This window comes from Myotis myotis, unplaced genomic scaffold (genome assembly GCF_014108235.1).
Source record: "Myotis myotis isolate mMyoMyo1 unplaced genomic scaffold, mMyoMyo1.p scaffold_m19_p_6, whole genome shotgun sequence".
Lineage (NCBI taxonomy): Eukaryota > Metazoa > Chordata > Mammalia > Chiroptera > Vespertilionidae > Myotis > Myotis myotis.
In genome coordinates this window covers 2,162,938-2,183,544 of record NW_023416368.1, presented here as the reverse complement: position 1 = coordinate 2,183,544, position 20,607 = coordinate 2,162,938, and the positions used below count along the sequence as shown (strand labels likewise).

Below are 20,607 nucleotides of genomic sequence, written 5' to 3'. Positions count from 1 at the left end.
CTATGTGTGGTTTATAGATTAGACCTTAGAGATGGACGTGCGCTTCACCAGCTTTATCTATGTAACAAGGACGGAGGGAAGGACGGCGGAGAACACGAGACAGTGGGCGCGCCCTGCTTACATCTCGTGGGCGTGGAGGCAGCGACCACCTCCGGGCAGGGCTGCCGGCTCCATGGGTTGCATTTGCCCCATTTTCTGGTTCACGGCCGAGGCCCGCGTTGGAGCAGAGCCTTCCTGCTGGGAGGGGCTCATGCTCAAGTCCAGAGCAGCGTGCACAGGGGCCTCTCCATCCCGGTGCCGCGGGGGCTGCGGGCCCGGAGGCCGGTGGGAGCAGGTGCCGGATGCTCAGCTCCCGGAGGCAGCTGGTGGGGTGCAGGCTGGGGTGTGGCCCAGCTACGGGGGGCGGGGCCTTGTTCATGCCGGGCGGTCACTGGGATCCAGGAGGAACCCAGCGCGGTTTGGGTGGTCACCCTGCCCGGCCCCTCCCCGCTGTCCCGGCAGGTCAGTCTTCGGGCCCCCCTGGGGAGGCGGGCGGCCCCGCGGGTGAGGCATCGGTGCTGTCCCCGCAGAGGACGTGCTCGAGTCCTACGAGAACCCCCCGCCCATCGTCCTGCCCAGCGAGGGCTTCCAGGTGGACCTGGAGGCGGACTGCCCGGACGACAGCGTCTACCAGCACCTGCTCTACCTGCGCCACTTCCTGTGGGGCCTGCGGAGCAAGCCCGGCGCCCGCGGGGGGGGCCCCGAGGTACCGCCGGTTGCCGGGCTGGGTCCGAGGCTCCGCGGGAGGGAGAGCCGAGCCCCTGGTTTTCCCTCCAGGACAGGAGCCCGGTGCCTGAGCTGTCTCTCTCCTCCAGGACCTGCACCCCCCCTCCCCCGAGGGGCCCCCCGAGGGCCAGAGCTGCCCCGTGGCCGCCAGGGGCCCTGGCCGGGAGGCCCGTGAAGCCGGCCCAGCGCACCCCCCTCCCTCGGCCGGGGCTCCCCGCACTCAGGAGCCCCCAGGAAGGCCGCGGGGAGGGAGCCACCCACACCCCCAGGCTGGGCCCCCGCACACTGACTCCTCCTGCCTGCTCACGCCTCCCGGCACCCCGCTCGAGCCCCTGGGCCCCGGGCCCCACCCTGGCGGCCCCCGGGGGAAGGCGCGCCCGGAAGGGAGGAGGCCCGGACCAGGCGGCCCCCGGGGGGCGACGCCGGAAGGTGAGACCATCCGTCCGCACCTGCACCCGGCCGCAGGGCTCCCGGTCCCCCCGCCCGCCCCGGGGCCGCGGCCAGCGCGTCCTGGCGGCTCCGGGCGTGGCCTGGACTTGGGCGGCCGCAGGCCTCACCCGCCCTTGGCTTGTCCCCCAGGGGACGTGGCCCCCGAGGACGAGCCCCCGCCCCCCGGCAGCCGCAGCTCCAGCGCCGAGGACTTCGGCCGCGTCTTCCTGGTGGAGCTGGAGCGAGGCCCCTCGGGGCTGGGCATGGGCCTGATGGACGGGATGGTGAGTGGCCGGCGCTCCGTGGGACGCGGGAAGGGGCAGGGCCGGCGGGAGCCGCCTCCGGCCGGCGCTGAGGCCTCTGCCCCGCAGCACACGGCCCTGGGCGCGCCCGGCCTCTACATCCAGACGCTGCTCCCGGGCAGCCCCGCGGCCGCGGACGGGCGGCTGTCGCTGGGGGACCGCATCCTGGAGGTGAACGGCAGCAGCCTGGCGGGCGTCAGCTACCTGAGGTACCCACGCCCCGGCCCCGGTCACCACCCGCTCGGCCGCCAAGGCCAGCAGGGCGCGCCTCCGGGCGGGTGGGCGGGAGGTGGGGCGCCCCCCGCACCCAGGAGGCTCCGCGCCCTCCTGAGCGGCTGTCACCCCCGCCTTCAGGGCCGTGGACCTGATCCGCCACGGCGGGAAGAAGATGCGGTTCCTCGTGGCCAAGTCCGACGCGGACACCGCCCAGAAGATCCGCTTCCGCTCGCCGCCCCCCTAGGCCCCTTCGGCCGAGTGTGCACTTTATTTATATGGCGGCGCCCCGCGTGGGCGCTGCAGGGCTTTCATGTTTGACGACTTTGATGGAGACAGAGATTCAATAAACTATCTTTCATACTGGAGAGCAGCGGTGCGTGGGGTCAGGGTCAGGGCGGTGCGTGGGGTCAGGGCGGTGCGTGGGGTCAGGGTCAGGGCGGTGCGAGGGGTCAGGGCGGTGCGTGGGGTCAGGGGCTGCGGGGAGAGCCCACAGGACCCACCCAATCCCCGGCCCGTCCGCTCAGGAGGCCCCGGGAGGACGGGGGGCGATGCAGGGCGGTTGACTGACGGCCACCTCCGCGCTGCCCAGGAACCAGGAGCCGCAGGGACACGCGGGAAGCCGCCCGGAAAGGGCTGCAGCCCGTCCGCGTGCACGTCGCTCCTGGGAATCATGCCCCGCACAGTCCCGAGAAGGGCCCACCCTGGCTCCCGGGCTCCTGGCCGGCCCCGGGCCTGGGTTCCTGTGACCCCCAAAGCCGCGGCTCGGCCCAGGCTCTAACCCGCGGCCCAGGCGCGGCCGCCTGCCCCTGCCCCTGCCCCTGCCCGGCCATCTGCCCACCTGCCCCTGCCCGGCCATCTGCCCACCTGCCCCTGCCCGGCCGCCTGCCCACCTGCCCCTGCCTGGCCGCGGCGGGCAGGCCGGCGGGCGGGGTAGCGACAGTGTCTCCTGCGCTCCCTGCGCGGGGCGGGCGCCCTGAGCGGGGTCAGCAGCGGGTGGCCGCGTCCTCTTCGCAGCGCCGGGAGCCAGGACGGGGAGACCCTGGGGACGGCGGGTCCGGACAGTCACCTGCAGACGCAGCCCTCGCCCGGCGTGGGGTTTGGTGGAGGCCCCCCGCGCCCCCCACCGGGAACGGAGCCGTGGGGGAGCCCCAAGCCCTGGGCCCCACGCCGCCCCCTGGCGGGCGCAGGAGAGGCCCCAGGACCCCCTGCCTGCAGGCGGCCTCCCGGCAAATGCTGGGCCGGTGCATTTTAAAGTGATTTTAATACATAACGGCACCCGGTAACAGAAATGCTCCAGCTCCAGACGGAGCTGAGGCGGGCGGGGTCCGCCCGTCCTGGGGGAGTCGGTGTCCTGGGCGCGCCCACCTGCGCATCCCGAAAGCGTTCTGAGGCCGGACACCCCTGCCAGGCCGGCCCCGGCCCCCGTTTGCCTCGGTTCGAGGGCCACCGGCCGGGGCAGGGCCTGGGGCGGAGCCTGGCGCGAGGGGCGGGGCGCGGCCCAGGCTCGCGGCGCAGCAGCGCCACCTCGTGGCCGGGGAGCTGACCTACAAGCCGGGCCTCCAACCCGAATGGAGCAGTGGGGGGCTCGCTGGGGCCACCCCCTAACCCCCTCGCCCAGCGAGATCCCCCTCGGGGCAAGCCCGGGTTTGCTGAGCCCGGGTCCGAGCAGGTGCCGGTCACTGGGAGCCGGGCGCGGGCGCCCTGCCTGGTGGGCCTGCACCCGCTTTCGGTGGCAGGAGATGCGCCTGCCCCAGGACCACGCTTCTCCTGCTGTGGGAGCATAAGGCGCCCTGAAGACACGCGCCTCCCGGCGGCAGCCAACACTGTGGGTCCCAGCGCCCTTCCAGGCTGCGGGTCCGAGAGCTTTGCTCCTGGGCCGTCCACCCCACGGCCGACTGGGAGGAGGGAGCGGCCCCAGGTGTCCCGCCGGCCAGGCCAGCGCCCTGTGTCCAGGCCGGCTCCCCAGGAGCAGAGGTGCCCGCAGGGAAGCAGCCGCGGGCTGGCTGCGGAAGGGGGCGGGGTGGGCGCGTGTACCTGGCCCTCTCCCAGGGCAGGGGCAGCGAAGGGAACAGTCTGTCTTGTCCACAGTGACTTCCCAGCGAGTTTATTGGGGCTGAATGTCCTGCAGCTCCCGCCCGCCCAGGGCCTAGCGTCAGGCCAGGACGTTCCCGCAGAGCTCAGCATGGTCCCGAGGGAGAGGGGCGGGACCAACACCCACAGGCGAGACCGTGGCAGCCCACCCCACCGCGGGGCCCCTGGTTCCCTCCTGACCATGAGGCCCTGGCTCAGCCAGAGCACCAGGCTCCGAATCTGCAGCCCCGCTGGCTTCAGCCTGGTCGCTGCCCCTCAGCCCGGCAAGAGGCCCGCCTCCTTCTCCACCAGCCGGCTGACCGTGCGCAGGGCCAGCGGCAGCGCCGTGTTGGTGTCGCGGTGGTAGCGGGGCGCGGCCACCTCCACGCTGGGCGTGAGCACAAACTGGGCCACGCTGGGCATCTTCAGCAGGTTCAGCAGCTCGGTGGCCCGTGTGCCGATGGCTCTCTCGTCCTCCCGACAGCGCAGGGAGCCCGCGGCCGGGCTCTGGGCCAGGGTCCTCATCTTGGACAGGAACAGAGAGACCCTGGGGACGAGGGGCTGGCCAGTCAGCTGTAGGGGCCCCGTCAGCTGAGGCACCCACTGGAGAGGGGAGGTGGCAGTGCACACAGCCCATGCCACCTGGACGCAGCGCGGCCGGTCCCTCTCCCTACCCACCCCACTTCCCCGTACCTGGGGATCAGGTCTTGGCTGCGGGAGGCCAGCTTGGTCAGCGTGGTCATAAGCGCAGTGACAAGCTGCGGGGGACACTGGGGGAGGGTGGCCGAGGGGCGGGACTGGGTGACCTCGAACAGCAGGGCCTCCAGGGCTTCGAAGAACTTGTTAATCTGGTCCACGGTGCAGCGCCGGTCCCAGCTCACCGCCAGGTACTCGCCAACGGCCCACACCTGCGGGGAGAGCGCCTCAGCCCCTGCCAGGCCCGCCACGCCAGGAGGGGACAGCCGGTGGCCTTACCACGGAGGTGAGCACGCTCCCACCGCCGCGCAGGCCGCCCCCGCTGCCCACGAACTCCAGCAGCTCCTTCGCCAGCTCCACCACCAGGCAGGGCCTCCGCTGGCACAGGCCCAGGAACTGGGCGCTCAGCACCCTGCAGGGCACAGGACTCCGTGGCTGCCGACGCCGTGCGTGGCCCCAGCCACAGCCCACCCAGGACAGCCAGGAGGCGGGCGGGACCGCCAGGACATAAAGGCAGTTCCAGCCCCTAAAAGAACCGCCCGCCCCTTGGGGAGGAGCCGGGGACAGCTCTGGCCTCAGTCCTCAGAGAGTGCAAGGGTCAGGCCTTCAGAAAGGGGGCCGGACGGTGTGGGAGGCTGTGGGGGAGCGAGGGCCTGGGAGCACGGATGTGAGACGGAGGGGTGTGGGGCGCCAGCCTGGGCCGGGGGTGGCAGTGCTGCCGCAGCCGGAGGGGGAGGGGACACGTCGAGCCAGTGGGACCAGGACGGGGAGCCCGTGTGGCTGCAGGAAGACTCACTGGTGCACGCGGGCCTCGTAGCCTGGCACCTGGTAAAGCGAGTCACTTCTTTCCAGGAGCAGCCGTGCCAGCTGGTTGGTCAGGGCCCCATCAGCGAACTGAGATCGAGAGCGAGAGGCAGACTCAGCCCCCCTCGCGAACACTGCTGCTGCTCTCGGTTCCGTCCAGGAGGGGCCGGGGGGCCGGGGCGGGGCTGGAGGGGCCTCTGGCTGATCCGCCGTGCGAGTGAGGCCGGGGCCTGGGCAGGGCCTCACCTGGGTCACCGCCGAGAAGAAGGCCTGCAGCAGGGTGGGCACCGCCTCGGCGCACTGCAGCACCCGGGCACAGCCGGCCATGGGCTGCAGCAGCAGGTGGAGTGGCGCCAGCCTGGGGACAGGGCACAGCCCGCTGAGTGCCGCCCAGGCCCCACCCCTGGTGCCCAGGGACACGCTCTGCACATGGGAGCCCGTGCGACTCCCCCACCCTCAGGCCGGTCTGCGGGAAGGCAGGTGGGTGCGGGTGCGTGGACCAAGTTCTGAAACCACTCACACGGCTCATCAGGGGGTCGCCTGTCACGCCTGCCTCATGCTCCCAAGCTCTGCCCTGGCACCTGCACTCCTCAGGACGGCCCTACCCCTGGGACCCGGGGAGCTGGCGCCTGGGGTGAGGCCTTGCTCTAGTCCTAGGGCTCCTCGCCTGGGGGCGCAAAGCCTGTTTCTCCATCTGTATAATGGAGTTACCAGAGTGTCCACCCGCAAGGTCGCAAGAACGGGCGACGTGCACGTAACTGAGAGCCCAGCCGGGGGCCTCGCGGCTGCTGCCTGCTGGGAGGGCAACGGCAGCTCTCTCTCCAGGCTCCCCCCCCGCCCCCGCCCAGCCCAGGGACCCTACCTCTCGGGGGCCCCGCTGGCCTCGGCACGCAGCAGGTGCTGGAGGAGGCCCTGGAGCTGCGGGTCCTGGGAGGTATCCGGGCAGCTGGTGGTCCTGAGGGAGGCGTCCCAGAGCGGCCTCTCGGACGCAGCGGGTGACAACCTGGTGGACAGATGCTCGAGGCAGGTTCAGGTGTGGCTCTGGGCACAGGCCCACGAGGCTGGACTTGGCCCCCACCCTCACGGGCACCCAGTGGCCAGGGAGAGACGCGCAGATGTCACTGTGACATCACAGCGCCCGACCCAGTGAGGAGCCTTGGGGTGACGAGAAAGGGCTGGGGGGCCCAGGCCCTGTGAGGAGGGCAGGGCTCGCGCTGAGGGAGGACAGGCTGAGGCTCCGGCCCTGGGGCTGCGGGCAGCGGCTGCCAGGAGCACAGAGGCATTCTGTGTGGGAGGCGAACCAGGGCAGAGTACAGAGCAGCCGGGCAGCAGGAGGGGCTGTGCTGGAGGGACGGGGGCGGGGGGGGGGGGCACGGGGGGGGGGGCAGGAGAGGGGACGGGCCAGGCAGCGGAGCAGGCTCACCGGAGCTGCAGGTCCAGGGCCGCGGTCAGACACGGCAGGTCCAGCAGCGCGTGCAGCATCTCCACGGCCGTGCTGGCGTCCACCAGTGAGGGCAGGAGCACCACGAACTCGGAGGTGAGGGGCGGGCTGTTCCAGGCCAGGAGCTGAGGGGCGGGCAGGGCAGCTCAGCAGGGGCCAGGGGCCGGCAGCTGTGCCCTCCTCACTGCGGCCACAGGGGCTGCCGTAGGGCAGGGGTGCCTCTACCGGCCCCCCCTGTTCACACTTCACTGGGATCCGGCATCTCAAAATACTCCCATTTTTTTTCACTATTCTCTTTGCTCTGCATTCACTTTTGTAAAACAACCAAATATCCACGTGTCACACACCAAAAGCCAACGGCGCCAGAGGGCTGGGCCCCGGGCAGGGCTGCGGGGTGCCGGGCTCCGGGCAGATTCTATGGGAACTAAACCCGTGGGGCCTCCCCTTCCCGAGAGGAGCCCACAGGCTCCACCGGATGGAGACCGTTCACCTGGGAGGCACTGACACCGGCGCCCACGCCCGCCCTCCGCCCCGGGCCCCCAGGACAGGGAGCCTGGGAGACTGCACCCCGGCCCGGTGCCCCCACCCCCGCCCCCGCCCCTGCCCCGCCCCCACCCCGTGCCCCCACCCCCACCCCCGCCCCCGCCCCGTCCCGCTCGTGCCTTGAGGAGGCTGGGGAAGCTCCGTCGGAGGGCGCTGAGGTTGCGGCCGAGCAGGGGCAGGCTGTCCCTGCAGAACTGGACGAGCTCGAAGGCCAGCATCGGGCTGTGGAAGTGCTCGGCCGGGACCCTGCTGAACACGTGCTGGCACATGGCCTCCGAGTCCACGGCGGCGGCCTCCCCTGAAAGCACAGGGTCAGGGAGGCCGGACACAGAGCCCCTGCGCCCCCTCCCTCCTCCTCCCAGAAACGCCCGCTGAGCTGCCTGAGGGCTGGGCCGACCCCCTTGGAAGCTGAGGACTGGGAGGCGGTAACAGTTAACTCGCTACATAAGCCCCTTTAAACCCGCCCCATCGGTGCCAACCGTCCATCACAGCGATGCCACCCACAGGGGCGAGGGGAGCGCGGGGAGCCCGCCGCCCTGACCTGACCTGCACCTTCTTGTTTAAAATCCTCACCCACGGACGTTTCCCATTGGTTTTTGGTGCGAGTGGGAGAGAGGGACAGACAGAGAGAAACATGGATGGGTGGCCTCCTGCACGAGCCCCGACCAGGGCCCTGGGCCAGGGAGGAGCCCACAACCGAGGTACGTGCCCTTGACCCGAATCAAACCTGGGACCCTTCGGTCCACAGGCCGACGGCCAGGGCCTGACCTGCACTTTCTCCTGCGAGCAGGGCAGCCGACCCCCAGCTCACCGTGGCTGAGGAAGAACTGGGCGAGTGGCAGCAGCGCCCGCACGCAGGTGGGGTCCCCGCACAGCCGCGCCTGCAGCGCCTTCAGGCAGGAGAGGGTGCGGTACAGGAAGGAGGGGTCCTGCCTGCAGAGCACGTCCAGCACCAGCACGGCCTCCACCAGGCACTGCGGGCACCAGGCCACCGTCAGAGGGAGGGGGGAGCCCCGAGGAGGGGAGCCCCTCCCGTCCCCCGCCGTGGGCACTCACAGCTTTCTGCAGGTCCGAGTCTGCCCTCCGCAGGGCTCCTGGGGAGAGAGAGAGGCGGCTGGCCTCTGCACCAGCATCGAGCGGCCCAACAGGAGGCGCACATGTCCCAGAAGCTCAGGGAGCAGGCGGGGGACCCCACTGCGAGCGGAGGGACAGGCAGAGCTCGGCAGAGAGGTGTCCCGGGGGAGGTGTGGTGGGTGCTGGGGACGCAGCCCAAGCCTGGGCCCGGGTCTGTCCAGGGCTGAGCCCCGGGGTTCATGCCCCCCGAGAACACAGCCGCCGGGCCCGGCCTCCTGTGAGCCCATGGTAGGGCCCGGCGGGGGGCAGCACCCCGACTCACGCCGGTTGCTCTGCTCTATGAGGCGCTGGCAGTACTCGAAGGCCTTCTCCCGCAGGCGCTCGGGCGGCGGCAGGCGGCCGGCGGAGGAGGCGGCCGACAGCACGGACAGGGTGGAGCCCTCCTGCTCCGACTTGTCATCTGGAGAGAGGACCGTGGTGCTCAGGGGGCCGAGGCCCAGAGGACACCGGAGCTCCCAGTGCCCGGGTCAGCCACGCCGCCTGGCCCTCCCTGGACACCCTCCCTGCAGAGGCTCCTGCCCCAGGAAGCCCGGGTGAGCTGCTTGTTTGCGGAGGAGAAAGGGCCCCGTGCGGAGCCTGCAGGACCTGCCCGACCTCTACTGCTCTGGCACCAACGAGGCTTGGCCCCAGTGGCCTGTCCTCCGGGGCATGCCAGGTCCCACCTGTGTCCGGGGCGCCCGGGCCCCCGGGGCCGCTGAGCTGCAGCCAGGCCCGCAGCATGGAGAAGGCCTGCACGTTCAGCCACTGGTCCTCGGTGAAGCGCTGGGCCGTGGACAGCACCGTGAAGAAATCCGTGGCCACAGCCCCATCGACCTCGGTGACAGGACCCGGCTGCGGGCACAAGGGAGGGCGGGGCACCCTTGTCTCCGAGCACCAGGCGCGCCCCCTCAGCGCGGTGCATACCCGCCGGCTGGAGCCAGGAACACGGCCTCCGTCGGGCATGTGACCTTCACCAGCAGGTCCAGGCCTCCATGACCCTCAGAGCGCTGTGGCCGGGGGCACGGCCCACTGTAACCCACCGCTCTCCCCACCCCCACCACGTGGAGCCACAGCAGGTGGAGGAGAGGAAGGCAGCGGACCTGAGGGCAAGGCTGGCGAGGTGCCCTGGGACCCCGGGGGCCGGAGGCTGAGATCCTCCACTCACCTGCCGGGCCCGGGGCGTGAAGAAGCCCCCAGAGGAGTGGGGGAGCCCCTGTGGGACGCTGGCGTAGCGCAGCCAGTCCACCAGCCTCTTGTTGAGCAGGTTGGCCTGGTCTGCAGGGGCGGGGACAGGGCCGAGGGGAGCAGGTGAACCCCACCCTCGGGCTGCACGGGCACTGCGAGTGTTGCTGGAAGGCGAGCCGCCCCGATGGCCACTGGGACACAGCGCCCGCCCGCCCCTCCCCGTCTGGGCTCATCTCTATCCTGGGACGGGCCAGAAGCTGCTTCTGCAGGAAGGGGTACCTTCACGGAGGGTGCCGGGGGCCAGGCTGGCGGCCTTGGACACGGCTGGGAGCAGGGGCCTCAGACTCGGCCCCTCGGGCTGCCGGCTCTCGAGGACTTTGAAGACGCGCTGGCCCACGTTTCTGACCTGCTTTCTGTCGCCCTGCCAATCAAACCGGGTGGGCGTGAGCACCCAGCAACATCTGGGAACGGGACCGTCCACTCTGTCAGCATCAGCGCTCTGGGCCGCCTCTTACGGACTATTCATGTTGCCATGGCAGCCCAGGGCCTGAGTTACCTCCACCGTGTCCCGGGCACTCCGCGTCTAGGAACCCGGGAGGGGTCACGGGGACGGGGAGCTGGGGGAGGCAGGGGCAGGCGTTTCTGCCAGTCGAGCATCCATGCGCTGGCCCCCAAGGCCCCCATAAGGACCAGTGAATGGAGGGGAACCCCAGCTGAGCCCACCCGCATGGGGACCGCTCACCGGCCTGCTGCTTCTCCCCGGACCCAGGGCCACCAAGAGCCGGCGGTCGGCCTGGGCGGTGAGCCACGTACCTGGGCCAGGAGCACAGAGGCCACCAGGCTCAGCTGCCACGGGCTCTGGACGTGGTCGCAGGACAGGCTCAGGCCGAGGCAGGGCGACATCTCCCTCAGGATGGCGGCGCAGAGCAGCTGCAGCGGCTCGGGGCGCGCGGGCGGGCACAGGACGGTCTGCAGCAGGTCCACGAACGCCTTCTCCAGCCTGCGGCGGCCAGACACAGCAGGCAGTGGGTCACACCGCGGCCAGAGCACAGCTCCCGGGCCCCCCCTTCCCCCTGCCCCAAGGGGCCCGGTGGAGAGGACTTTATATGTGAGGCCCTTAAGCACTGGTGTAAGGGCACAGACTCAAGTGCCAAGGTTTGCGCCCCCCGGCGGGCATGCCCCAGGTGACCACTCACTTCCTGTCGTACTTGGTGGCCGAGACGATGAGGAAGAGCCTGCGCAGGGCGTCCAGGGCCTCGGGCCCCGGCTCCTCCTTCCGCAGCAGCGCGCTGATCCGCGAGCAGAACTGCCGCAGCTCCTCCTCCCGGACCTCCCTGCGCCAAGGGGGCGCGTCAGCCCCTGCCCGGGCCTCGCCCAGGGCCCAGAGCTGCAGCCCTGGGTGACACACGGCCCGGGGCGCAGGCCCGGGGTCACGGGGAAAGGGGGTCCACCATCCACAGGCCGCTCCTGACAAACCGCTGGCTGGATCCCCACCCGGTTCCTCTCTCCCCGGACTCAGCGGTCCAAGGGCCACTCCCGCCCCCGCTGGATGGGGCTGTCCCGGGCACCTGCACCCCTGGTTCCCATGACAACAGCCCACATTCCCGTGCTGTTCTCCCAGGAGCAGAGGAACGAAGACGGACTGAGTTTAGGCGTCAAACGTAAGAGAGATTTAATCTGAAATAAGTTGCTTTTCGAAAGGTTCCTTCAATGAGACTTGAACTGCGGGGACCAAGAGTGAAGTGTAATATGATAAAGGCCACGTGCTGCGATGCGTTGTAAGGCAGCCTGTTCATTCCTCGCTCTGATATTTAACTTGCTTATTAACCAAAAAGGAAACACGCGTGAGCATTGCCAACAGGCAAGGCACCTGGGAGCTCCCTCTCCGTCCACAGAGCGAGGAGGAGCGTCACCGCCCCTGTGCCCGCCCGGCTCAGGGCACCTCCTCCGCGCCGGGCTCTCCGTCCACTTGGACCAACCAGATTGGAGCCCAGGAACCTGGAGCCGAGAGAGACAGGGTGTCCCAGCCGCAGGCTACAAGGTTTGGTGAACATCCGAAGGCGGGTCCTGGCTCCGCCGCCCGGGGTCCCCTCCGCCCCCCGGGGGTCCCCTCCGCCGCCCCCCGGCGTCCTCTCCGCCGCCCGGGGTCCCCTCGCCGAGCCTCCGGCCGAGCCACCGGCGGGGACAGCCCCGCGGCGTTTCCCCTCATCCTCCCGCCCGGCTCAGGGCACCTCCTCCGCGCCCCGCCGCCCCGCCCGGGCCCGACCTCCCGTCCCCGAGGGAGAGGCGGGCACCTGGCCTGGCGGAGCAGGCTCTCCGTCCCCGCCGTGGACATCGCGCCGCCCGGGCGCCCCAGGCGCTCGCCTCTCCGCCGGCCCCGGCCGCAGTCCCGCCGGCTTCCGGGTGGCGTCACGTGACACGTCACGTGAAAGAGGCGGGCCGGCCGCTGGCCAATGGGCTTTGGCGGAGCTCCGCGGGGCGGGGCCTGTGCGCCTGGTCGCGGGTCCTGGTTGGCTCGTGGGCGCCGTCGATTCGGAGTCCCCGGCACCCTGGCACCGGGCGCTCGGGACCTCGGCACTCCGGGACCCCGGCACCCCGGCGCCCCCGGAACCCGCGCCCCGCACCTCGCACCCCGCCCCGGGCGGCTCCCGATGCTGGGTCGCTTCGGGAACACAGTGCCGTGTTGCGGGCGTTGCGGGCAGAATGCCCGGCAGGACCTGGAAACATGACAATCGCTGCGGCGTGTGCGTTGCGGGCGGAGGCGCGCCCCGCAGTTGGCGAGGCCGCGGGGCGCTCAGCGGGTCCCCTAACCCCGCTACGCCTCCCGCGCCGCCTCCGGCACCGCTCGCTGCGCGCGGAAGCCCCGTTGCAGACGCCGACGGCTCGGGAAGCGGTCCCGTAGTTGCAGGAGCCGTGCTGGCCACAGCGCTGCCACCTGCAGGCGCGGGCGGACACGGGGCGGCGACTGGGGCGGTCCGGGGCGACACGGGCCGTGACAGCCGCGACCGGCCGGTCCTACCGGCGGAAGCCCGGGGGGCGGGGGGCGGCGAAGGCCCTGGAGGCTTCGTGGGTAAACGCAGGAGGACGCGACGGGCGCAGGACTGGGGACAAGGCTGCGGGTGGGAGGAGGCGCGGGGGAGTCGGGCCGAGAGGACCCACGTGCGTGGCGTCTCGTTCACCGTTCACGGAATAGGCGGTGGCCGGTCTCCTGGGTTTGGGTGAGGAAGCGTGAAGGGGAGGCCTCTCCTGTCCTCAGGGAACTACAGCCACGGAGACGAGGGTCAGGTCTGCAGCCGTCCTGGCGGCCCGGCCCCGGGTCAATGCTAGATCCGCAGCGCAGCCGGCAGTGAGCGCGGTCCCGGGGGTGGGAGGGGGGGCGAGGCTCTCACTGCGGATTCTGGACTCCGGTTCTGAGACGCCCTCCGGGAGCCCAAGTGCAGACGAGGAGGCGGGGCCCGAGGTGGTGAGGAAGGGGGTGCGGGCTCACCCAGCCCAGGGACACCCCGAGGCGGGTTCACCCAGCGTCATTGGAAGGATGGGAAGCTGGCGGAGGGGCTGAGTGGGGAGGTGACAGCCTGAGCGGAGGCGGGTCTGTGCTGAGAACGGTGAGCTGCTTTTGTGACACTTTCCTTGAACCCCGCAGCGGCCGCCTGCAGGAGAAACCCTCCTGCCCAGGGTAATGGTGGACGTGGCGGCTGGCGCAGCTCGTTCTGAGGCAGGGTGTCCATCTGCAGGGAGGACGGGCAGCTTCTGCAGGCTCCAGGCCCCCGCTGGACGGCACCCCAGCCGGTGTGACCACAGAGCAAGCAGGCCAGGGGCGGGAGGTCGCCGCTCGGGCCTCGGGCGGGCGCAGGGCCCACGGAGCCGCTGTGGGCACCTGTGGGTCTGGGAGCGGGGAGGCTGCCGGTTCATCCACGTCCCTGAAGCTGCAGAGATGGCCCCTCAGGGACTCACGGGGCCGGGGCACCGCCCAGACCGTGTCCCTGTCAGTTTCCTTCTTCCCAGGAGCAGCCGCGGAGGGCAAAGGAGGCAGCCGGTCTCCCGTAAGGGCCGCCTGCCCACCCAGCTCTGGCCCTCAGTGGCCGCTCACGCAAGGACCACACCGGGGCCCAGCGTCGTTTCTTTAATATATAACTTTATTTCTGGTTATAGAAACAAATGCTAAGAGGAGACACAGGACTTGCCCATCCACATACAATTTAATAGATAAAAGAACAGTTACAATAAATGAAAAACGAAATGTAGAAATTTTAAACTTTGTTATAGCTTTAAAACATTAATGTCTGAGACAATTAGAAATCACATTCATTTCTCAAACTTTAAAAAAAAGTATGGCTCCTTTTAAAAAAGTACTGTATCCCATGGAAAAGCCTGGCCGCAGGATCCCCCCAGGCGCCCGGCTCCCGCCGCCCAGGCCCCCAGGCCAGAACTCACTCCCAGGCTTAGACCTTAGTTTCCACTTTGTAGGAAACCACTGCTTTTAAAGCACTGATTATTAAACATGTTGTAAAAATACTTTAGACAGCCACCGTAAAAACACGCTCACACACACACCCAGCCCTAACAGCGCCCGCCCCGCCCCCCAATTACCTTTACAGAATCATCGGTCAGATAAAAAAATCTCAGTATTGGGTTCGACGCTCCCGCACGTGCCCAGCTGCTGGGTCAGAACTCGGCGGATCTGAGTGGGACCCTGTCCCCATCCCCCCACCCCGTCCTGTTAGAACGTGAGCCCAGTCAATTCAGGGGGACCAGGAGAAGGGAGGGCCAAGCTTAACATGTTAGATTTTAAAACTCATTTTTACTGATTAAAAAAAATCTGGACCAGGTAACCCGACCAGTAGAGGCTCAGAGCTTAGGAGGCCGCGGGCTGTTTGACACCCTTCAGGCCACGAGGGAAAAGCCACTTCCATCAGAGTCAGACCCGTTCCAGCTCGCCGGGCAGGGCAGGGCGCACTCCTGGGGACCCAGCTCAGTGAGAAAACTTAGGTCAAAGTGCCCTAATCCGTGGACCCACACGCAGCCAGGACGCCCCATGTCTCCCCTGCGGGGTCCCTCGGCCCCGCCTCTGACTTCCCTTCTTGTCTCTGCCGCAGAGTGAGCTGCCATAACTGTCTGGATGCATCAAACCAGCAAACTGCAGAGGAGGCCCGAGAGACAGGATGAGCCAGAGGCCTGGCATCCTCCTCTCTGCTGCGCCCGCCCGTGGCCGGGGCGGAGGGGACAGTGGCTTCCCACTGCCCTGGAGGCACGGGGGCAGGAACCGAGTGGAGAACCGCGCTTGCGGCTCCCACTGGCCAGACGTCTCTTCCTGTTTCGGCTGCTACAGCTGAGCAGCAGGGCAGGGAGCCTCCGGTCCCTGGAGCGGGTGTCCCCGGGGAGCAAGGTGCCTGGCACAAAGCACATACTCCCTCAGCCCTCTTCTAAAATAACGAGTAGCCACTGGGCGCCCCAGGCTCGCGAAGAGATTTCACTTCCGTCCTGCGTGGCATGCAGACTGCCACTGCCCAGAGGTGGGCAGAGCGTGGGCGAGGCTCCAGGCCAGGCCCTGCGGGCAGAGGCGGGCACCCCCCCGCAGTGGCCACCGCACTCACAGGTGAGGCGTGTCACCCAGAGCAGTGGGCCCTGCTAACCTCCCGTCGGCTGACCTCAGACCCCAGGACCTCCTCGCCACCCCGGGGACCCACTCAGCTGGCTCCTGGCCCCCACACGGACTCCTGGCTGACATGGCCCTCAGGCTGTGGGCGGGGGGCCCCCAGCAGCGGGCCAAGCTGCGGCCCCGCCGGAGAGGGGGGCTGAGGCCAGGCCAGAAAGGACCCTCAGCCAGGATGCGCCCCACAGGCCGAGAGCCGGCGGGTGGACAGCTCAGCAGGTGAGCTCTTTCCTTTTTAACTTCAGAGTAGAAACATTTTCCCTCGTCGGCCACATGGGCCCATTTCTCATTTCAGTTCCGAGGAAGTGCTCGGGGTGACCCCAGATTCTTTGAAGCAGCTGTGACGAGTTGGGTGATGGGGACGGGGAGCAGCGGTGCTGGAGGGGGCGGTGGTGCCCGGCCTGACGCCCCAGCGCCCGCACAGCCGGCAGCCTGGACAGACACGGCCGAGGGGATGCACTGCTGCCACCCGCAGGGGCCGCCGCAGACCCTCCCTCGGGCCCCAGGTAGCAGCTTTGGTGAGAGGACAGGCAGGCGGCGAAGTCTCGCCCAAACCCGGGGCTGAGCATGGGCGAGCTGCGCCGAGAACCGAGGCCCAACGTGGAAGCCAGGCCTGGAGAACGAAACCGTCATGACAGGAATTTGCAAAACACAGGAACCGACCTGGAGAGAAGGACAGAGACGCAGCGAGAGGCCTGGCGGCTGTGTCCTCCCGCCCAAGCCCCCGCCGGGCCGGTCTGCAGGCCGCCCCGTAGCAGCACGTTTGCGTGAGTATTGTCCTTAGTGGGAGCGTTACTTCCGGGCAGAGGTATCGGGAAGGGGCTGCCAGGACTCGCGTGGGCCCGGCCCCGCCCTGCGCAGCCACGAGGGACGGGCTGCGGTGGCACCGGCCCTCCGGCAGAGCCTCCATCGTTGTGGGAACTTGTCCTGAACGAGTAGTGCGCTGTGGTCTGGCATCGGGCGTGCACCGCACCCTGAAGCCCGTCTCGGGGCAGCTGTGTTCTCAGAGGGGTTGGGGTGTAGAGGCCGGATGAGGATGTGAACCCCGAGGCGGTGACTCCCTCAAGGGCAAAGCAGAGCTGAGGCTTGGGGAGACGGGGCAGCTGGCTGCCTCCTGCACTGACAGCTCCGGGGGCCCCTCCTCCGCCGCCATGTCCTCCCACCCAACAGTGTCCTGTCCTGCGTGAGGCCTGCGCTCCGTCCGTCAAGTGAGGCTACCCCCAACCCAGGAGCCTTCCCCTCCTCTCCGCCTGCGTGACCAGCAAGGGGCATCTGTCCACAGAGGCAGCGCCCTCTGCAGGTGGAGACCTTCTCAGAAGCAGCAGCAGCATCCTGAGCGATGCCAGGACCTCAGGACCTCACAGCCTCCCCGGGGCCAGGGGTGGGGGTAGGGCATGGAATGACCAGCAAACCCGTCTCCCGCCTCAGAGTCGCTGGGCCCTCCTCTTGGCGACTCGGGGACCCACTCTCACCGCTTCCATTGGGCTCGGTTCTTACACAGGAAAAGAAAACACCCAGAACCGGCAGGCCCACGCGTGCCGAGAAGCCCCGGCAGGGACACTTGTACGGGGCGTGAGGGGGGGTGGGCGAGGGGGGCCTGGCCGAGCGCCCAGGCCCTGCAGACTGTGCCCTCCATGGCAGGCATTCCCGGGAGAGCTCAGTGGGGACGGGCCGGCCTCCTGCGCCCGCGTGCCGTGGGCACGGAGACGGCGCAGCCCGGCAGGCGCCCTCTTGGGACACCGTCACTCCCAACACCACCCTGAACGCCTCGGGGGGTGCGCACCGCGTGTGCAGCTACTCCTGTGCCTCCTCCCCGTGCAGGGCTCTCTGGTTGGAGCTGGAACGTGCAGCACAGCAGCAGGGGCCCGCGTGCCCAAAGCCAGTGCCCTGGCCGCTTGCCTCTGCTGCAGACGCGAGCCCCCAGGTGACCACAGCGAAGGGTCTCGGACTGAGGCTGTAGGGACACGGGGATCGCGCCAGCAGACTTCTCACTTTCCCAACCTCAGCTGGCGTCGGCCCGCCCTCCACGGACCACAGGTCACAGGCCACCAGACTCAGGGCGCCCTCTCTGGGCCAGCTCTGAGGGCACCGGGCAACCTTCCGCTGCGGCGTACACTTCCGGGGAGAGGCCGTGACGGGCCTGCCGCCCGAGCCAGGCGCGCTCTGTGGTCAGATGACAGGACACAGGTCTGTGCCCGAGACACAGCCCCTCGGGGCCGCGGCCTGTGCTCCCTGTGCAGCGCTGGCCGCCCGGCCCCTCCTCGCTCCAGCAGGGGCACATGGCACCGTCGGGACCTTGTCCCTCCCCTCGTCCCCTCGCCCCCCTCCCTCCATTCTCCCTGCCCTCTGGCTGCCGAGCGGGGTCCTCACTGAAAATGGACAGAGAAACCAAAACATCTCAAAAGCCATAAAAAAGGGTCGGAGCCAGACCCAGGGGATCAGGCGAAGACCCGACAGTGTCCATGGCCAGCGGCCCTGCTCCGTGGTGCCGTGCCCAGAGGCAGCCTGTGGGTCCCGCCGTCAGGAGCAGGCGCATCTGGGTGACACGTCCGCAAGGGAGGGAAGCAGCCGCAGGGACCCTGCTCAGACCCGCGGCCAGGCCTCCGCCAGCCCATCCTTCACGCCCGCCACCACGTGCACAGCAGGCACGGGAGGGAACTGACGGACAGGAACCGGCGCTGTGGGCTGGGGGACCAAGGGCGGCGCCAGCTCACTCCATCGCCCGCTTCTCTGGCGTCCCGGAGGCGGCAGGTGGACTTCCCAAGGGCATTTCCCACGTGAGGTTCGTGCCACAGAACGACAGGCGTCCTCCCGTCCATGCGGGAGGGCACAGGCCCTGCACCGTCCTTGGCACCTGGGGTGGGGACACCGCGGCAGTGATGGCGCGAGCCACTCCAACGAGCTGGCTGTTGTGGTTGGGTCCCCTTCCTTCTGAGGTGGCTCCCGCTCCCGCCCCGGGCACAGCCTGCAGCCTGAGCCGCTTTCCTGGTGGCGGTTTGGGGGGGCGGCCGGAGCTCTGGGCTGCTGCCTCCAGCTGTCCCCGCGTAGGGCCAGCCTCCTGAGCACGCGCCCAGTGCTGCCCCAGGGCAGGCCGTCAGGATGCAGGGCCGGCTCTGGTGTCGTCCACTCGGCGCTCACCTCGGATGCCCTCCTTGAAGGGGGCAGAGGGCGGGGGTTCACTCCCAGGGGACGCGGCAGCAAGAACCGGCCACGGCGGCTGCAGGCGGAAACCTCAGAACTAGACGATCCCTCTGGGCTCAGACGTGTGGTGAAGCCCAGATTCCACGCGGCACCCGGACAAGAACTCCTCGGTCCACAGCCCCCGCTCCCCCCAGTTAATGCCAACGGATGCTCCTGGGCCACGATTTTAGGGGGAAGACGTCACGGACAGCTGGAAATCGGACCGCCGCCTGTCTCGCCGGTTCCGATGCATGTGCAGGAGCGGAGTGCGCGTCCGTCCCTCGGAGGCCTGCCTGGCGGCTCTGCTCACGGCCGGGGCCTGGGGCCTGGTCCTCGGGATGCGTAGCCTCCCCGTGCCCCCGCCAGGTCTGGGGACAAGCCGTGCCCGGGGAGCGGAAAACAAAGAATCCCAGGGCCATACAATCAGCTGTCTGAATGCGTTTATGTTTAGTCTCGGCCGCGGCCGGGGCAGGAGGTGCCGGCAGGAGGACGAGCGTCAGGAGCGGGCGGGCGGCCTGTCCGTGTGGCGCGTGCTCGGTCCCAGGCGGCGGTGTGGGCGTCGTGGTCCAGCCCACGGTTCCCTTTGGCGTGCGTCCCACTCCACCTCCCGGGGGACGTCACTCCCCGGTCCCAGGCCCCTGCGGGCCGGCAGCGGTGATGACTCCGGCCTGCGCGCTCACAGTCCCACTGGGCTCCTCCAGCCGGGACCTCTTCACCTCGGGCTCCCCGGTGGCGGCGGCAGAGGTGACGGTGCTGGCTGGCGTGGTGGTGGTGGTGGTGGTGGCGGCTGCCGGCTCCTCGGGCCCCACCTCGCACACCCGGGCAACCACCACGGGAGTGGATGAGCTGGCCTGGGCCGCCAGGAGCTGTAGAGGGCTCGTGAGGGCTGCGGGGAGGGAGAGAGGTTGCTGATGGGACCAGCGCTCCCAGCAGCCCCGGGCCAGCCGCCCACCTGCTCCCACCTCAGCTGGACTTTCCTTCCCGTGAGCCACCCCACCTTAACCCCGGTCCCCTCCCCACCTGAGGGGTGCACGGTCCCTGTCTGCTCCAGCACCTGCCCACTCCCCTTCCTCTGCCTTCCTGAGCACCTGGCTGAGAACCGAAGCCCTCAGCCCCGGTCCCCACGACGTGTGGCCGTCCGATGCCCCTGCCCTCTCAGCCAGCTGGTGTGAGCTCTGTGACGGGGACTTTGCTTAGTGTTACAGTGCCCGGTGCTTAGCAGCTGCTCAGCTGGTGGATGCTGACCGGCTGCCGGGATGGCCTGGGAGAGGGCCCCTGGGCACTGACTGTGCCTGAACCCCGGGCTACAATGCGGCACGGAGGGCGGCAGGGCCTCACCGTAAGCGCTGCCGGCTACACTACTGGTGGGGACTGCGTGCCTTCCGTTTTGCGTGACGGCCCGGACCGGAAGAGGGTGCTGCCCGATGCTCACGGGCGTGGCCGGCTGCAGGATGGTGACCGTGTGCCCGGGGACGCCAGAGGCCATCTGGCCAGCCACCGTCTGGATGACTCGGCTGGTGGCGGGGATGGTGGCGAAGGCGATGGTGGGCTTCTCCTCCAGGCCTAGGGAAGAGCGCGTGTCAGGGACCGCCACGCCAGCGGCCATGAGCTGCGGGTTCCAGGCCCTGACACTGGGAAAAGCCATCGCTTCTCAAAAGGAAGATCGCACCGAGGAGGTCAGTTTTAAAACAGCAGGAAAGCGACTCACAGCATTTTACACACACGTGTAACCGTCACACCGTACGGCCAGGGCGAGCGAGGGACAGGGCTGTGACACACACGTGCAACGGTCACACCGTACCGCCAGGGCGAGCGAGGGACAGGACTGTGACACACACGTGTAACGGTCACGCCGTACAGCCAGGGCGAGCGAGGGACAAGGCTGTGACACACACGTGTAACGGTCACGCCGTACAGCCAGGGCGAGCGAGGGACAGGGCTGTGACACACACGTGTAACGGTCACACCGTACAGCCAGGGCGAGCGAGGGACAGGGCTGTGACACACACGTGTAACGGTCACACCATACCGCCAGGGCGAGCGAGGGACAGGGCTGTGACACACACGTGTAACGGTCACACCGTACCGCCAGGGCGAGCGAGGGACAGGACTGTGACACACACGTGTAACGGTCACGCCGTACAGCCAGGGCGAGCGAGGGACAGGGCTGTGACACACACGTGCAACGGTCACACCGTACAGCCAGGGTG

At 69.2% G+C, this 20,607-nt stretch overlaps 3 protein-coding genes across 6 annotated transcripts in view; 1 reads left to right on the top strand and 2 right to left on the bottom strand.

The window, feature by feature from the left end:
• RADIL (Rap associating with DIL domain) overlaps positions 1–2,075 on the top strand; it is a 38,724-nt gene extending 36,649 nt beyond the window's left edge. The window contains exons 11-15 of the mRNA XM_036314429.1: positions 570–745; positions 855–1,194; positions 1,345–1,478; positions 1,566–1,705; positions 1,851–2,075. Coding sequence (XP_036170322.1) covers positions 570–745; positions 855–1,194; positions 1,345–1,478; positions 1,566–1,705; positions 1,851–1,956 — 896 coding nt within the window. The 3' untranslated portion in view covers positions 1,957–2,075. The remainder of the gene's footprint in view (positions 1–569; positions 746–854; positions 1,195–1,344; positions 1,479–1,565; positions 1,706–1,850) is intronic.
• Positions 2,076–3,800: 1,725 nt separating this feature from the next.
• On the bottom strand, positions 3,801–12,005 carry AP5Z1 (adaptor related protein complex 5 subunit zeta 1). 3 transcript variants are annotated; one of them, XM_036314679.1, is made up of 18 exons: positions 11,859–11,960; positions 11,165–11,383; positions 10,761–10,898; positions 10,378–10,564; positions 9,844–9,985; positions 9,545–9,654; positions 9,063–9,231; positions 8,663–8,800; positions 8,323–8,360; positions 8,078–8,240; positions 7,386–7,564; positions 6,706–6,848; positions 6,145–6,285; positions 5,529–5,640; positions 5,275–5,372; positions 4,758–4,890; positions 4,476–4,690; positions 3,801–4,329 (listed from the first exon to the last, which is right to left on the bottom strand). In XM_036314679.1, coding segments are annotated over exons 2-18 (2,379 nt in total). In that variant the 5' UTR covers positions 11,167–11,383; positions 11,859–11,960; the 3' UTR covers positions 3,801–4,058. The 3 variants fall into 3 exon arrangements, with proteins under 3 accessions (XP_036170572.1, XP_036170571.1, XP_036170573.1); XM_036314678.1 differs by lacking the exon at positions 11,165–11,383 and having other exon boundaries at positions 11,859–12,005; XM_036314680.1 differs by lacking the exon at positions 11,165–11,383 and having other exon boundaries at positions 4,217–4,355; positions 11,859–12,005.
• A 1,676-nt stretch (positions 12,006–13,681) lies between these two features.
• The window catches only part of FOXK1 (forkhead box K1), a 51,389-nt gene continuing 44,463 nt past the window's right edge, over positions 13,682–20,607 (bottom strand). For both annotated transcript variants that reach the window (XM_036311873.1, XM_036311874.1), the window contains 2 exons: positions 19,736–19,960; positions 13,682–19,283 (listed from right to left, as the gene is read on the bottom strand). In XM_036311873.1, coding sequence (XP_036167766.1) covers positions 19,015–19,283; positions 19,736–19,960 — 494 coding nt within the window. In that variant the 3' untranslated portion in view covers positions 13,682–19,014. The remainder of the gene's footprint in view (positions 19,284–19,735; positions 19,961–20,607) is intronic.

What these genes read in the sequence shown, in the direction of transcription:
- AP5Z1 (XM_036314678.1), bottom strand. Translation starts at nt 11,899, where the DNA reads ATGTCCACGGCGGGGACGGAGAGCCTGCTCCGCCAGGCCAG. An exon ending in AGCCTGCTCCGCCAGGCCAG is followed by an intron (nt 10,899 to 11,858) that starts GTGCCCGCCTCT and finishes CCCTTGGCGCAG; the next exon opens with GGAGGTCCGGGAGGAGGAGC. An exon ending in CCCGGGCGCCCCGGACACAG is followed by an intron (nt 8,801 to 9,062) that starts GTGGGACCTGGC and finishes TCCTCTCTCCAG; the next exon opens with ATGACAAGTCGGAGCAGGAG.